Raw genomic sequence first — 14,879 nt, 5'->3', positions numbered from 1 at the left:
ACAACCCCCAACAAAGGTGCACATCATGGGACCTCTGTTGCCAGTACCAAAATCTGATAATTGGTTTTTCCCATTTTTTCTGGCACCAAAACAGGTGTCAAGATGTTAAAACACCAAACTGAAACCTTTTACAAGGAATCGTGTCAAGGACAATGCATATAGTATCAGTGTTTTTGTTTGCATTCTGACCACAAGCATTGTGGTTAATGCAGACATGATTCCTTGTAAAATGTTTCAGTTTGGTGTTTTAACATCTTAACAACTGTTTTGTTGCCAGACAAAAGGGGAAAACCTATTATCAAAGGTATAGTTTGTTGTCTGTGCTGTCGTACTTTGGCGCACCCCTTTCTCAGAGAGAACCAGTTTAGCCTGCTTGGATTCTCCCTCATCGCCAGTGGTAGCGAATGTTTTCATGGAAAATTTTGAGACAGATGCCATCCAGACATCCACCATTCTGTCCTTGTGGAAGAGATACGTAGATGACACGTTTGTCATCTGGCCACATGGCCTGCCAGCACTGAACCAATTTCCTAACTACATCATTTCCATACACCCGTCTATAAAACTCACCATGGAAGATTTTTTTTATTTATACCTACGTGACTTTACCGAAAGAACCAAAGAGTATGGATTCCTGCAGTCATGAAAGCTTCAAGTCAAGATTGTTATACAAGTTTACACATTGGACAGTTTGTTGCTATTCAGTAACTCGGTTGTTTTTGTTTGCTATTCATTTTTTGTTTTGCGTTTAACCACTCGAAAAACATCGATCAACGCGCGCCAGATTCTACGGGCGTTTCTCCGTGACCTTCGTAAAAAGACGTTAATGGTTCGAAGCATCATCTACTGTAATGCGCAAAACTTGAAACAAACCAACACAACAGCTCCCACTTTGAAACAAACGCAAGGGAAAAAAATCTGTGATTTCCCATCGCTGACTCCAAAGCTGTGCAGCATATGTGGCTGTGTGTGAAGCGCGTTGGCTGATCTTTGCTCCCAGGGCCACAGCAAATGGAAATTTGACGCATAGCATGTGAAATTAATCCGTGTGCTGAGGATGGGGGGGGATTCGTGTTTTTAAACCGTTGAGATTAAATTGAATGGAAGTTAAAAGTTTTCTAGAATTTTGCTTATGAAATAGAGAGCCAAAGTTTCAGGATTGTTTGATATTTCAAAATATATATTTAAGTGCGGGCATTCGGTTACCTTCTGTAAATTGACTGTTCCGCAATAAGGGTTTTTTTTTGGAAACTAAAAAAATTTTGGTTGATGAGCTTTTTAGTAAGGTGCCGATTTGAGTTAATGTGTGGTCACAGAGGTGGAACGATTCACCCTCCTGGAAATTCGATGATTTATCGCGATTCATGGATCAGGATTCGATTCAAGAATCTATTTATTGGTGAAGGAAAATGGTGAATGTCTCTAGTGGCTGCAGGCGACATGGGATCCCATTTACATACGACATACAAATTGAATGGTTGTTCCTCCACTGGCTTCTGGGTTTGATCTGTACAATTTGCATACGCCACATGCTGATTTGAAGACACATCGCGAATCGACGCGGTTACCATCAGCCTAAGAATATGAAGATGAATCGACCCATCAATCCGCCTTTTAATGCACGCAGTGCTTTATTTACTCAGACGTGAGTTATAATGCCACCGTCAGGAATTGTTTATACAGGCGGTCCTGCACAATGCGTTCCTGGAAACCCCATTGTAAAATCGGACCCTAGTTCCCCTTACAGTAAAACCTCGTTTTTTCGGTATTTGATCATTCGTGATTGGGGGTAATTCGGCACGGCTGCGCCTCCGGCAGAAATACTAGTAATTCGTCATGGGCACTTAGCATGCACTGGCATACAGTACATACAGTAAGCGCATACTAAGCGCATTAAGCCCCCCCTCCACAACCTGTCACCTGCCACATGGAACCTACCACACATCCTCCTCCTCGGTCTGCAGTGCCGGTTACTGATGCTAAGTGTTATATTTTTTGTCAAATAATTTTTGGAAAACATTTGGAAGCAAAAATATATTTTGGCAGGAGGCACTGGGGGAGTACCGTTGTACATAATTCGTAATACTGGATCATTCGGCAAGACCAGAGCCCCCATATGTGTCGAATTAACAAGGGTTTACTGTAGATGATAGAAACGGTATAAACATCATTTGCAGGATGTGTTTTTCTCTTTTTATGAGACGTATTTCATAGGGTTTAGTAGGTGAACATCCACAAAAACACTCTAGAATAACAAAAGCTCCACACCAAGTCACATCGGGAAAAATCTGACCGATTCTGTTCAAACGCGTTTGGAGTCTTGCCGGAAGCTGCAAATAAAGTTTTTAGACGGTGAAAGATCCATGGGGGGGGTGGCCATTACGTCAACGTCGTGAATGCGAATCGTCGTTAACCGGACGGTCGTAAACCGCAGACCGCCTGTGTTTTTATTTCTTTTCTTAGCAAGTATTTTATCTCGATAATCCGTTTTGAGATGGAACGTCTTCTTTGCAAGGGTGTCCAGGGTGTTATGGGACACATACAGAGTAAATTGCGGACAGATGATAAATTTCAGACAGATCAGAAATTGCGGGCAATTGAGAAATTGCACGCAATTGAGAAATTGCGGGCAAATATGGATTTGCAGGCAGTAGAAAAATTGCAGGCAAGTTGTGGGGTATTGTGAAATTTCAGGAAAATGCGAAGTTGCAGGCAATTGAGGAGAAGTTACTCTGGTGCGTGGCCGATGATGAGACGTGTACTTATGACGAGCTGGTTCCACCGCTCGGCGTGATCCCCAAAAGGATTTACCTGAGGCCACGGCACCCGGGAGACCCGGCGAGGTCGGCAGTTTGGTAACCAGCGAGCCGACGTCGCGTCAATCCACTCCTGGATTTGAGCTTCACCGCTGGCCTTGTTTATAGGCGGTGCGAGGGGGGGGGGGGATATTGGAGACCCACCCTCTAGTCTCGGCATGGGTCGGGGGTTAATGAATCGCATTGCTTGCAGTCAAACATGGCGAAACCTTGATGTAAGGAATGGTCAACACCGCGACTCAAACCCGGAACAACCAGTGTTGACGGCGGTTGATTTTCCAGGCTCAACCCCGCTTGACTTCTGAGGTGTGACTGGGTTTAATGTCCACACTCGAGCCTGCTTAGCTCCTGACATCTCGTTGGGTTGAATGCATTTTGGGTGATTTTTTTTTGTCATAGGCAGTGCCGCATATCAGCCGGCAAAGTTCTGCCATCAGCAGTACTGTACTCTGCATCGTTAGTTCATATGTGTTTGTAATTAAATCATTATCATGGTGATCATTTACGTAAATAAGACACGTAATAAAAATGCGCACCTATCTCTGAAAACTCACTTTTTTGCAAACTTTTGTGTGGGCTTCCGCGGTTGTGCTGCGTCCGACTCTCTCCAAGCGAAACGTCTCAGGACCTTATGCCATAAGGCACTTTTGGGGCCACCCATGCCTTTGCGTTCATGTTATAACCCCCGCCGCCTCCCCTTCATCGATTCCTGCGTTTGTTTCCACGAGGGCAAGCTCGAGAGAGAGCTTGTGCCACGCTACACAGAAGCAGCATCAGTGGTAGCGACAGGAGTGGTAGCGGCAGCAGCATCGACAGCTCCGTGGACGTGCGAGATTGATGAAGCGCTGATTGCGACGAGCGCCGTGATTGATTCGGCGTTGCTCGTCACAGACGCAGCTCGACACGCCGGGAGGCCGATTTGGTGACAACGCAACGCCGCCCCCCAATGCGGGTGATTTTCATCAAGACGATTGTTTAGGATTACCGCTCAAAAGTCGAGCGCCGTGTGTTGGGGCCGTTCATCTTGACGGCAATCGCCATCGAGTGTCGGCAAAATGTGCCGAGCAATCTTTCACAAGGCCTCGCGCCGCATTTGTGACCGTAGAATAATACCGCTGTGATTAAATTACTCGCGTCTCTCTGGAAGCAATACGAAAACCCGAGGTTGGCCGTGACCTCTATCTTACATTCTGGCCGTACCTGCTGTGCGGATGTATAGCATTGAAGTTGTTTTTTTAAGTCCTGGACGTTGCGACATTGTAACGAGTCTATTTAAATCGAATCATGCTCTTGAAGATGCAGGTTTCAAATTGTATTCTGAAAATCCATTTTTTATGTTGGTGTATGGCATGTAATATTTAGTTTTATAGAGCGTCATTCATCCAAATTGCATCTCGCAATCGCTGACGAACCAGAGGCAGGTCTGAAGGCAGCAGCCAGGTGTTAAGCCGGGGCTACCAACAATTCCGCAAGCACCGCAGGCCTTCTTCTATACATGTGGTAGTAAAGTGGAGCACCCGGAGAAAACCCAAGCATGCAGTGGGGGCAACACTATGCCGTAGAGAAGGGAAAGATGATATTCGTCTGTGCTTTGCTGGTCCTGCCTTCCGGAGAGCCAGGGTATGATGCCCACGGGAAGAGAGTTGCACAACATTCGCGCCGTGATCCGCCAACCCTCTTCTCGACTCCACAGTGCCGGATGAGAGGCCGCATGCGTAGCCATCGCCGTGCGTCCGATTGACCGGTTAACGAGACCGTTTGCAGCCACTCCTCGAGAGATTTATTTTACACGCCCCACAATTGTAAACAAAAAATTATGTGATTCTTGAACTTGAATAAGGTCGTGACCCCAAAATCGTGACAATTAGTCTTGAGCGTCATGGAGGGTGGTGGTGGGTGAATTCTTCATACCTCATCAATTGCAGCCTCTTGCCAATTCGCTGCTGGTTGAAGGGCACTCCAGGCTGCCTGGAGTGCCCTGATTAAACTTCATCACACCGAAGGTTGTGGAGAGGGAGGCCTGACATGGAGCGTTCTTTCCTGGCCGCCCCTCGCAGTGTTCGTGTTCCGGCCCAGCGAGGCGAGGCCAGTGCTGGCGCAGCGCGGCGTGTGCCCCCAGCTCGTCTCCTCCGCCGTGTTCGTGCCGCGGGAGCGAGCGGACCGCATTCTCGGCCGACTCGGCACGATGGCTCGCCCGCTCGCAGCTCTACTTCCTCAACGCCAACCACGTGAGTTAGTTCTGGGCGCGGTGAAGCTGTAAACGCTTGTGACGTTCGTCCGGACGCATTTCATTTAAACAAGTCCCTGGTGTTCATCTTCTTAGTTCTTTCGGTAAAGTCACGTAGAAGGGAAGTAATAAAATAGACAGACCTGTTCTTCACCTGAAGACGGATGCTTGCGTTGTGGCCGAAACGTCGTGAGAATTATTTTGTTTTATTTTTATTATTTCCCTTCTATGTGACTTTACCGAAAGAACCAAGAAGATGAATCCCTGCAGTCACGAAAGCTTTAAATCGAAAAGTCCCTGGTGTGTTTTATTTTCTCGTATAGTCTTCCCCCCCCCCCCCCCGACCTTATCCAGATAATGTACCCCCCTCCCTTGCCCTTCCCTCCAGGAATGTGTATATATATTTTTGCGTGTGTTTAGTTTGTTATCCTTCCCACACCTCCGAATAGCGTGGTTGGTAACGTACAGCGTGAAAAGTTCGACTTACGTACATGTAACAGGGAGACTCTTTAGCCCAGAGGACACAACCTGCAAGGCCGCCCCCCCGGCCGAGTGTCATCTCGCCTCCGACCGTCTGGAAGTGCGATGGGTTCAATAAAAGAAAGTGAAGGACAGGGAAATATTATGGGCGTGCGTGAGTTACGGAATCATTTACTCCACTGTGCGTTTTGTCTTCACAAGTATTTAATTAGCGGATAAGGGGGGGGGGTTGTTTACGCTTCGAGGAAGATGGGCAACCGCATATGGTCGTAGTAACATGCTGACACATGCGCAGCTCTTTGGTCTCCAACATTTTAGCCTCCCCCTCACCCCTCTTGTGTTTACTAAAAGTAAAGAACGGCCCAACCCTTGTGAAATTCTCAACAATAGGCTCTAATTAAGGACGCTTACAACCACTGGCGAAGCCAGTGGGGGGGGTGGGGTGGCACGTGCCCCCCCAATGATCCGATCAAAATCCCTAATTTCGATCGGATCATTGGGGTTTATTAGTAAGAAATTGGAATTTTGCGACCCCCACTGCCACTGTGTAAAATATTATTACGTGCCAGGGACTCTATGAGATGATAGGACAATAGTCTGAGTCCATAATTGGCAATAAGTAACGGCAAAGCGGTTATACGTGACTCAGAATTGTGCGCAGTTGTGTATACAGTCCACGACTTCCCTGAAGGCATTCACCTTCAGCGAGCGCGATGCCGATCACACAACGCGGTTCCAATTCGACCCTCGATCGATGGCTGTGCCATCGCCGCACACGCGTCGAATAAAAAAAGTTATGTTCTTTTGTTTGTATTATGACTGCAGGTATTGCGGTCTATGCAAACATGACTCCTTGCAAAAAGGTGTCAGTTTTGTTGCCAGATAGAAGGGTAAAGAACCAATTATCATATTTTTACTGGCAAATGAGGTCCCCATAGTGAAGGGACAAGTCCTTACTTACTAACAACTCCTATCATTTTTCATTGCTGGAGGGGTTGACCCCCTCCTACCTAAAAATCCTGGCTCCGCCATTGCTTACAACCTGTAAAACCGGACCTGTAAAGCCCCCTGCGGGGAGTCGGGGGTGTAAACCATGAGTGGAAAACTTGGTAATTCCTGAAGAGCAACACAATATTACTCGCGTTATGTGAACATTTGGATCATCGTTATGAAAGCTATAGCGATCCTCCACCTGCTCACCCCACCCTGTGATGGACTGACAGACGGGTGGAGCAGAGCGAATCCATAAAAGCTTCCAACGTTAGTTGGAAAGTGTAAAAAAAAAAAAATGCACGTTTCTCCCAATGGTATGCCAGTTGTCCTGTTGGCATCGTGTGACAAAGTGACCTTTCGCAGAGCAACTTGTTTTCGCCGCGGACATCACAGAACTACTTCTGAGTTCCCTCCCGCCAAATGACCTCTTATCCACACTTTGGGTGCCGCGCTTTTTCACACGCTCTGGTACCGAGATGTTTGTCACAGCGCAGTCAAACTGAAATCTTTTCTTTACATTTTTGTAGCTGGAAAAAGTGAAATTAAGTAAAAGAACCTAAATTACCACGATATATATTTTTATGCAGTCCTTGGTGTGACCCTGGCTGATGACGCAGCTGCTCGCAACACTTGAGCATCCAGGCTTAATCCACGGGTGGCTTAAACTCCAGATTCAAACCCAGGTACTCATCGTCGCTGGCCCGGCACTCCGACCCCGAGAGCCACTTGGTAGCCACCCCTCGTGACTGGTTTCGTGAAATTCGCGGCTGTTGTGGCAACCGCTCGCTTGCAACAGCCGAACTGAAACGACCCAATGCGACGATGGGAATGGCATTATTGTGTTATCAGAGGTTGATGAACAGGGGCGTAATAATGCCTTGTGATGTGTCTGCACACAGGAGCTGCTGACGGTCACGGCAGATGACCTGGACGTTAACATCACTCCGACCACTAAGCAGGTATCTATCCGTTGCTGTGGCGCTTCATTCGCTGCATTGCCCTCTGTAGCCTGTGAGCCAAGGGAGGGCGGGGGGGTAGTTCGGTACCACCTTGGGGTGGATAAAATGCAACCAGTGGGCAGAAAGCAAGCCATAAACACTGTCTGTTTTTCTATACACAGTTTTTTTTACATATTCCAAAAACACATTTTTATGCTAAAAAATGTTTCCTCTGTTTTGTGTGAAGGCTACCATGGTGACATTCTTCCCCTCCCCCACCCACCCCTGTGCGTATATGCGATGGAAATATATTGCTAAAAATAAATCGGCGCGAGCATTAACCACCCCACCGTGGGTAGTCCCATTTACCCATTTTTTGAGCCATTGGCCTGAGGGGCAAATGGCTAAAAATTACCCTGAATGTGCCAGATTTCATAAGACCTTTTGAATTCGAAAGCGGGGGTGGAGTCTGTTTTGGTACTTAACTAATGGGAGTCCGCCAGCAAAAAAACAGGTGTTTTGGGTTTTGTTTGTGGCCGGGAAATATGTTGGCGACATCTGCGCCGTGGGCAGATGTGGTTTAAAGGGTTGAAAATCGTGCAATTAAATCTTCGCACTATAAAGTGTGTGCGTGTAGTGACCTCTTATCCATGCTCGGTGAGGACACCGAAATTTGCCATTTCATTGATATTTACCAAAAATAGTTACATTTAATGGGTTTTTCTTGAATTGTAGGGTCCGATTTAATAACCTTGAAATGTCAGGATCGCCATTTGTCTTAATAGGTTCTAGAACCACCACTGTCTCTAATTATAATAATTTTAGTCAAACAGTTGGGGGAGCAGTCACACACCTGTTGAGCTACAAAATCTGTGTGGTGTCCCTCCGTCAATCGGCCTGTCGAATTAATTTACAGCTGTGACGACTAATGCCAGTGGTGAGCGTTCTCTGAACCGGTAGTGGGCAGCCCACCCCTCTCTCATCACGAACATTCCCTGACCAGCACGGTGAAGTTTGGGGCCCAAATCATCCTCTTGGCAGGCCACACGCACGGTGTAGGAAGGTCCGAGCGGTGAATTGGCAGAAGGACTGTGAATATATCACGTGTATGACACATTGTAGACACCCTTTGCACAAACTTAGTTTTGATAGAGCGCGATTCCAAGATTGGAGGGTTCTGTTAACAATCCCAATATTCTTGTAAGCGGTCTTTTCAGGTTAATTCCCAGTCTAACTTGCGCACCTCTGTGTTTGCCGGCGGCGCGTTGTGTCATGTAGTGGGATAAACGACCCTATTGTATAAAAACCCAGTATCATCATTATTACGAATAATAATAATTGGACATCTACTGGACACCTGAAAAAGAGCTTTAGAGCTCAACGGATTCCTCCACTGTGAATAAAGATTCTGATGAAAGGTGACTTCTGCTCTTTATTTACTTGGTTACATACTAATACATTCGTTTCTCTCTCTCGGACCTGCCAGTTGGTGCTGGCGGAGAACATCCCAGCCACTCCGTTCTCCATGCTGCTGCAACACCACCGGCAGCAGCAGCAGCAGGGAGAGGATGGTGCTGCCACCGCAAACAACGCGGAACTCGGTGCATTCAGGGACGCCGTCGTGGAGAGAGACAACAAGGCTGCCGCTGCTCTCTCGGGCTCGCTCACCGTCCGGGAGGTAGGTGGTGGGGGAGGCGGGATTGTGGTCGTCATTGATTGGCAGCGGTGGCAGGCATGATCTGTTCGCTGACCGGATTAAGGTCTGCCCATGTTGCTGTCGCCAGCCTGGTGGTGGGGGGTGGGGCTATGCTGCAGCTCTCGTGACCTATAGTGATGGAGCACTTTGGAGGTGTCCACTGCAAATTTCGTCATTTGTTTCCACTCGCAAACATACACACACATGCAGTGGGTTCACCTGAGTCGCAGACGTAGACTTAGAGGCAACACATTTATTCAACTCCAACACACGGGGTAACTACCCCTTAACAGAATAACAACCTAAGGTGGTGACCACCAGGCTAACTACACTGGTTACTACGTAACTGGTCATACGGACCGGGACCAACAGCTTGGGTCCGGGTCCACGTGTTGGAGACTCATTGAACTGGAGAACGTAGACGAAGGTTTCTTCAGGATGAACAACAACAACAACCCTGGTCCCTCTCGGGACCCGGCTGATAATCTTTACGGCGTGGCCGGCTCTGCCCTTGGCCACGACCACCTTCTAGAATCCTCAGGAAGGATCTGGATGCTAACCACGTGACCACCCCTAGCCCCCACTTGGGGCCCCTTTGTAGAATTAAATGGTCACGTGTCCTCCCGGTGTCAACCAGAGTGTTCCATGGCCTTGAGTAACCTCATCCTTCGGCGGCACTCGCACACCCTGTCCTGTAGGGTTGGCACTACACATACATACTTGCGTAAATTAGCATCAACCACAAAATACTCGAAAGGAAAGTACGGAGGGCACGGTGACGTGCTTTTGCCAAAGTTATTCACAGAGACGTGTGGTGAGGCGAACGTCACCTGCCTTTGTCAGGTGACGTTCGCCACGCAGGCGGCGGCGGGAGAAGAAAGAAGCTGAATGGGGTTGCATACCTCAAGTGTAGCTCTTTGATTCTTCATATGTTGCGCAACCATCCTATTGTTAAACCATTGCCTATACCCCTGACGCTGTTGCGCAACACGGCCGCATGCATGGGTGACTTGGGGGAGGGGGAAATGCTGCCACTGGTGTAATGGGTTAGCGCACCAGACTTGTCTTCTTGCTGTCCAGAGGTCACGGGTTCAATTCGATGGTTGAAACGATGGGGAGGGGGGGGCAGAGTTTTTGTTTAAATCCCCTCCGGCTTTGTTCACCCAGCGGTGTAAATGGGTTCACCACTGTCAGTTGATTAGTGTAAGGTCGCGTGCGATGGGGTAAAGTTTGGGCACTCTCATGTCTCTCTTTTCTAAGACGTTACTGGCCAGTCTGGAAGAGTGGGCGAGAATGCCCTTGAGAAAGCTCTCTAGAATTCCTTCGTGTGGAGGCCCTTCTTCCAGCGGTGGCGTGAGCAAAGCAATTGCAGGGCTGCGCCTTCAACTTTGGTTAATTACTCACCCATTTTCTTGGTCCTTTCGGTAAAGTCACGTAGAATGGAAATAATAAAAATAAAGCATAATAAAGTTTTGTGGAATCCCCACCCCGTAGTGGCGGTTAAATTTCGATTTAAAGCTTTCGTGACTGCAGGGATTCATCTTCTTGGTTCTTTCGGTAAAGTCACGTAGAATGGAAATAATAAAATAAAAAATTTTAACATAATAAAGTTTTGTAGAATCCCACCCCATAGTGGATTCCACAAACTTTATTTAGTTTTATTATTTTATTATTTCCATTCTACGTGACTTTACCGAAAGAACCAAGAAGATGAATCCCTGCAGTCACGAAAGCTTTAAATCGATTCTCACCCATTGTATTGTAATAACACAGAGGCTTGGACGGTCCTTCCTTTTACCTCCCATCTGCCCCGGGGTAAACAGGGCAGGAAAGAAAAAAACCTCCTCAACAACCATATGTTTGAAAAGAGTATAATAACATGCTGTGAAAATAGCTATGGTGAGTTTGATACTTACCTGTTTTACACGTGTATTGTTGTCGATCCACTGCTGGATGAGGGCCTGCCCATGCCGTGCGGATTATGGGGTGGGTTATTTTACCGCACTTGACCACTTTGATCAGATTTTTCGATTGTAAGCTTTCGTGACTGCAGGGATTCATCTTCTTGGTTCTTTCGGTAAAGTGACGTAGAAGGGAAATAATAAAATGATAAAAATAAAACATATTAAAATAATTCTCACGACGTTTCGGCCACAACGCAAGCAGCCGTCTTCAGGTGAAGAACAGGTCTGTCGGAAAGACAGCGTCTGAATGGGCACCACCAGGCTTGGCAGCGTATATTTAAGCTGGGTTGGAGGGGGGAAGGGGCGCCTTGACAAAGGAATTTGCATATCCAGAGGAATTTAGCATATTTATGGGAAATGCAGATAGTTTGTGTTGGTGACATTGCCTTTATAAAAAAAATCGTTTAGTTTCTTGAACGTCTAGAGATTTTAATTGCATGGAAAAAATACATGCCATGTTGCATTTAGTATTCCCACGATGACCAACCGATCCCACCCTGCTGATCGCAGCGCGTGCGTGTGTTGTAAGTGCAACGAACCAACATTTGAACGCAGTTTGAACAAAGTTGTCTTGTTGCGAAGCTGTGAGCAACATTGTTTACTCACAAGTTGCACAGCAACGGAGACAACGATGCTTTAAGCAACAACCGCATCAAAATTGCACTCTTCATCTTCGACTTTGGTTGTCACGGCCTGCTCTTTCAGATGCTGAGTACCCCAGCGCATGTGCTGCCTCCTGCCTCCGTCCTTTGCAACCTCTTTGTCACCTCCCTGCTGATCTCCAAGAAAGAGAAAAGGTACGTTTAGCACGTCTTCTCTGTAGCTTTCGCCACACACTACCGTGGGAATCACTGCCGTGCTTTCCCTCCAGGTGCCTCCGGTTTAACCTCGCACGCGTATAAACGCTCATTCATTGGCAGAAAACATCTGATTATGAAAACCCCGTCAACATAGGGACTCACCCGGGGTAAATAATAAAATACAAATAGAATTATCTTCGTGAGTTAAATGAATGCCGAAAGATGGTGCAATAACTGTACTTGGATGAAATAATAGTAATTATAGTTTATGCACTTCTTGGTTCTTTCGGTAAAGTCACGTAGAAGGGAAACAATAAAATAATAAAAATATAAAACAATGTTTACATGTCAGAGGAAACCGGGAGCGCCTGGAAAGATAACTCATTTGTTAAATAATAATATTTGTTTGCAGGCCGTTTGAGACTGTTCATACCATTATGCTTCCTTAACTCAATGGCAGTAAAGAAGATTGCACTGAAGATTATTATTATAATAATGTGTGAATTTTTGTTTTCATTTGGAATTTCTTCAGCGAGCTTCCGGATGAGGAGAAGATGGAAACCGATGTAGTTAAAAAAGAGGTCGACTCCGATGTAGAGAGTGATGAACCCGCGTCGCGCACTCCACAAAATGACGAACTTCGTGGCGAAGAGACGGAGGGACGTACGCCAACGTTGAGTCGGTCCGAGGCGAAACGGCTCAAACGTCTCGGTAGATCGGACTTCGGCTGGGTGGCAGAGTTCACCCCGTGAATCCACACGCACCACCGGGAATCGATGATCTTGCGTTCCTTTCGCCAATTGCCGAACTGTTGAAAGCACGCAACATTGCGAGCGACTTAGGGCTAAATGTGGCCTTGCGCAACTTTGTCTCTGATGTAATTCTACCCCCCCCCCTCACCCCTGAGTCATTAATTGTGCTCCAGTGTTGCTGCGTCTGTCCGCCGGCTCTACAACAACATGGGGTCTTGCGTCCTATCGCACGGCACATTTGTAAGACCGCACCCTGTCTCGCCCCGACCTGAATTATTGAACGCGTGTTTGTGGAGATGGGAGGATCTGCCCCCGTATGGCAACCGGAACTGGCACAAACGTGTCGCTACTGTGGGGGGGGTAGCTCTTGACCTTTGTGGTGAAAACACCTACACTACTTTATCACATTTGACTTTGGTTATAGGCCAATATTTGATAAGGTCAGATATAGGTGTATCTATAGAAAATGACAGATCACACACGATAGGTTATTGGATAAAAATAAAGCACAAACTGCTTTAAAAAATGCTCGGCTTTGCTTTCCAAACAAGCGACTGTGTGCGAGAATAAGAATGAATGGCTGTGTGAAGAGGTTAGATTTGTGAAGATCTGAGGATGATGACAGTCACACCATCCACAATGATGGCATTGGGTTTATGGACTGTTCATTGCTCAGTGTGGGTGAGTGATGGTCAGATATGCGACGTGTACTATATGGATATTTTGGTTAACGTAAGACTTCCCGCTTTCCCATTTAAAGTGTTTAAATAAGGGGCCGTCCATAAATGACGTCACGCACCTGGGGGGGGGGGGGTCAGACATTTGTGATAATGTGTGACGGGGGGGGGGGGGTGAGAAATGTGACGTCACATCAAAATGCGCAACTTTAAATACATATAGACAACACGTTCTACTTAAATAGACTTTTTAATAAATGTTTTCTCCTACAACATCAGAGTGCAGCGCCACATTAAATACGCACTACAATGACAATAGTTCTAAGCGATTTGAAGCATTTTTTTTGGGGGGGGGGGGGGCAGAGCTTTTTGACGTAATTTGAGGGGGGGGTCTGACTTTTTGTGACGAGGGGTGGGGGGTAAAAAAATCGTCCAAAATCGCGTGATGTCATTTATGGACGGCCCTTAAGATCTGTTTATTTAATTTGATATTACTGGGAAATGCAGTCGGATGGATTGAAATGCATGTCCTTCAAACTATGCTGCTGATGTCTCGGATGGAAATTATTGTTTTATATTTTTAATAAATATATTTAAGACTTGGTGCTTGCGTTTCGAGTCAATTCGCCACACTTGACACAAATCTCCAATTACCAATGGTTGCAATCAAGAATGCGCCGCACATTCTGCGCATACATCAAACGGTGAATCTTTGCATCGTTTAGTGTCTCAAAGATTCCATTTTGAAAAAAGTAAATTTCTCAATTTTTAAGTAAATCGTGTTTTTTCAGGTTTGCATAATTTTAATGAAGGTGCAATTCAATCTTGATTTGAAGCTTTCGTGACTGCAGGAATTTATACTCTTTGCTTCTTTCAGTAAAGTCACGTAGGTAGAAAAAATAATAGATCACGACGTTTTGATCGCAACACAAAGCAATCGTCATCAGGTGAGAACCACAGCAGTTTTTTTGCTATTTTTTTTCTACCTACGTGACTTTCCCGAAAGAACCAAAGAGTAAAGTGCAATTCGCTCACGGCTTGCTGTTAAAATTAAAAGGGGCTTCCACGAGAGGGGGGGACTCAAGGGAGAGGCCCTCTTAGAGGACCCCGTCTGTAGCTTTCGTGACTGCAAGGATTCTTATTCTTAGGTTTTTTCGGTAAAGTCACGTAGGTAAAAAAATTAAATTAATAAAAGTAAAATAAAATAATCACGACGTTTCGGAGGCAACAAGCTTCCGTCTTCAGGTGGAACTGTCACAGCACGATAGCTGTATCAAATGAGAGAAATTCCAAGAAAACAGTATTTATATATATACCGTGTTCTTGTAATTTCTCTCATTTTATACAGCTATCGTGCTGTGACAGTTCCACCTGAAGACGGAAGCTTGTGTTGCCTCCGAAACGTCGTGATTTTTATTTTATTTGTATTAATTTGTATTTTTTAAATCCTTTATATTAAGTTCACTTGCTTGCGCGCTTACGACTGTGCAAATCTTTCGGTCGTTTTTTAACCCACTTCCAGTGGTCCAATCGAGT

At 46.2% G+C, this 14,879-nt stretch overlaps 1 protein-coding gene across 1 annotated transcript in view; it reads left to right on the top strand.

Annotated features, from left to right (window-relative positions):
- Positions 1-13,497, top strand: part of WDR75 (WD repeat domain 75) — a 31,560-nt gene extending 18,063 nt beyond the window's left edge. The window contains 6 exon segments of the mRNA XM_061577330.1: positions 4,874-4,980; positions 4,982-5,044; positions 7,416-7,475; positions 8,941-9,132; positions 11,820-11,911; positions 12,447-13,497. Of these exon segments, the coding sequence (XP_061433314.1) occupies positions 4,874-4,980; positions 4,982-5,044; positions 7,416-7,475; positions 8,941-9,132; positions 11,820-11,911; positions 12,447-12,666 (734 nt within the window). The 3' untranslated portion in view covers positions 12,667-13,497.
- The last annotated feature ends 1,382 nt before the right edge of the window (positions 13,498-14,879 follow it).

This window comes from Lethenteron reissneri, chromosome 7, assembly GCF_015708825.2.
Source record: "Lethenteron reissneri isolate LAM-NWPU_2019-01 chromosome 7, ASM1570882v1, whole genome shotgun sequence".
In the NCBI taxonomy this organism is placed as follows: domain Eukaryota; kingdom Metazoa; phylum Chordata; class Hyperoartia; order Petromyzontiformes; family Petromyzontidae; genus Lethenteron; species Lethenteron reissneri.
This window is presented reverse-complemented; position numbering and strand designations above follow the sequence as displayed.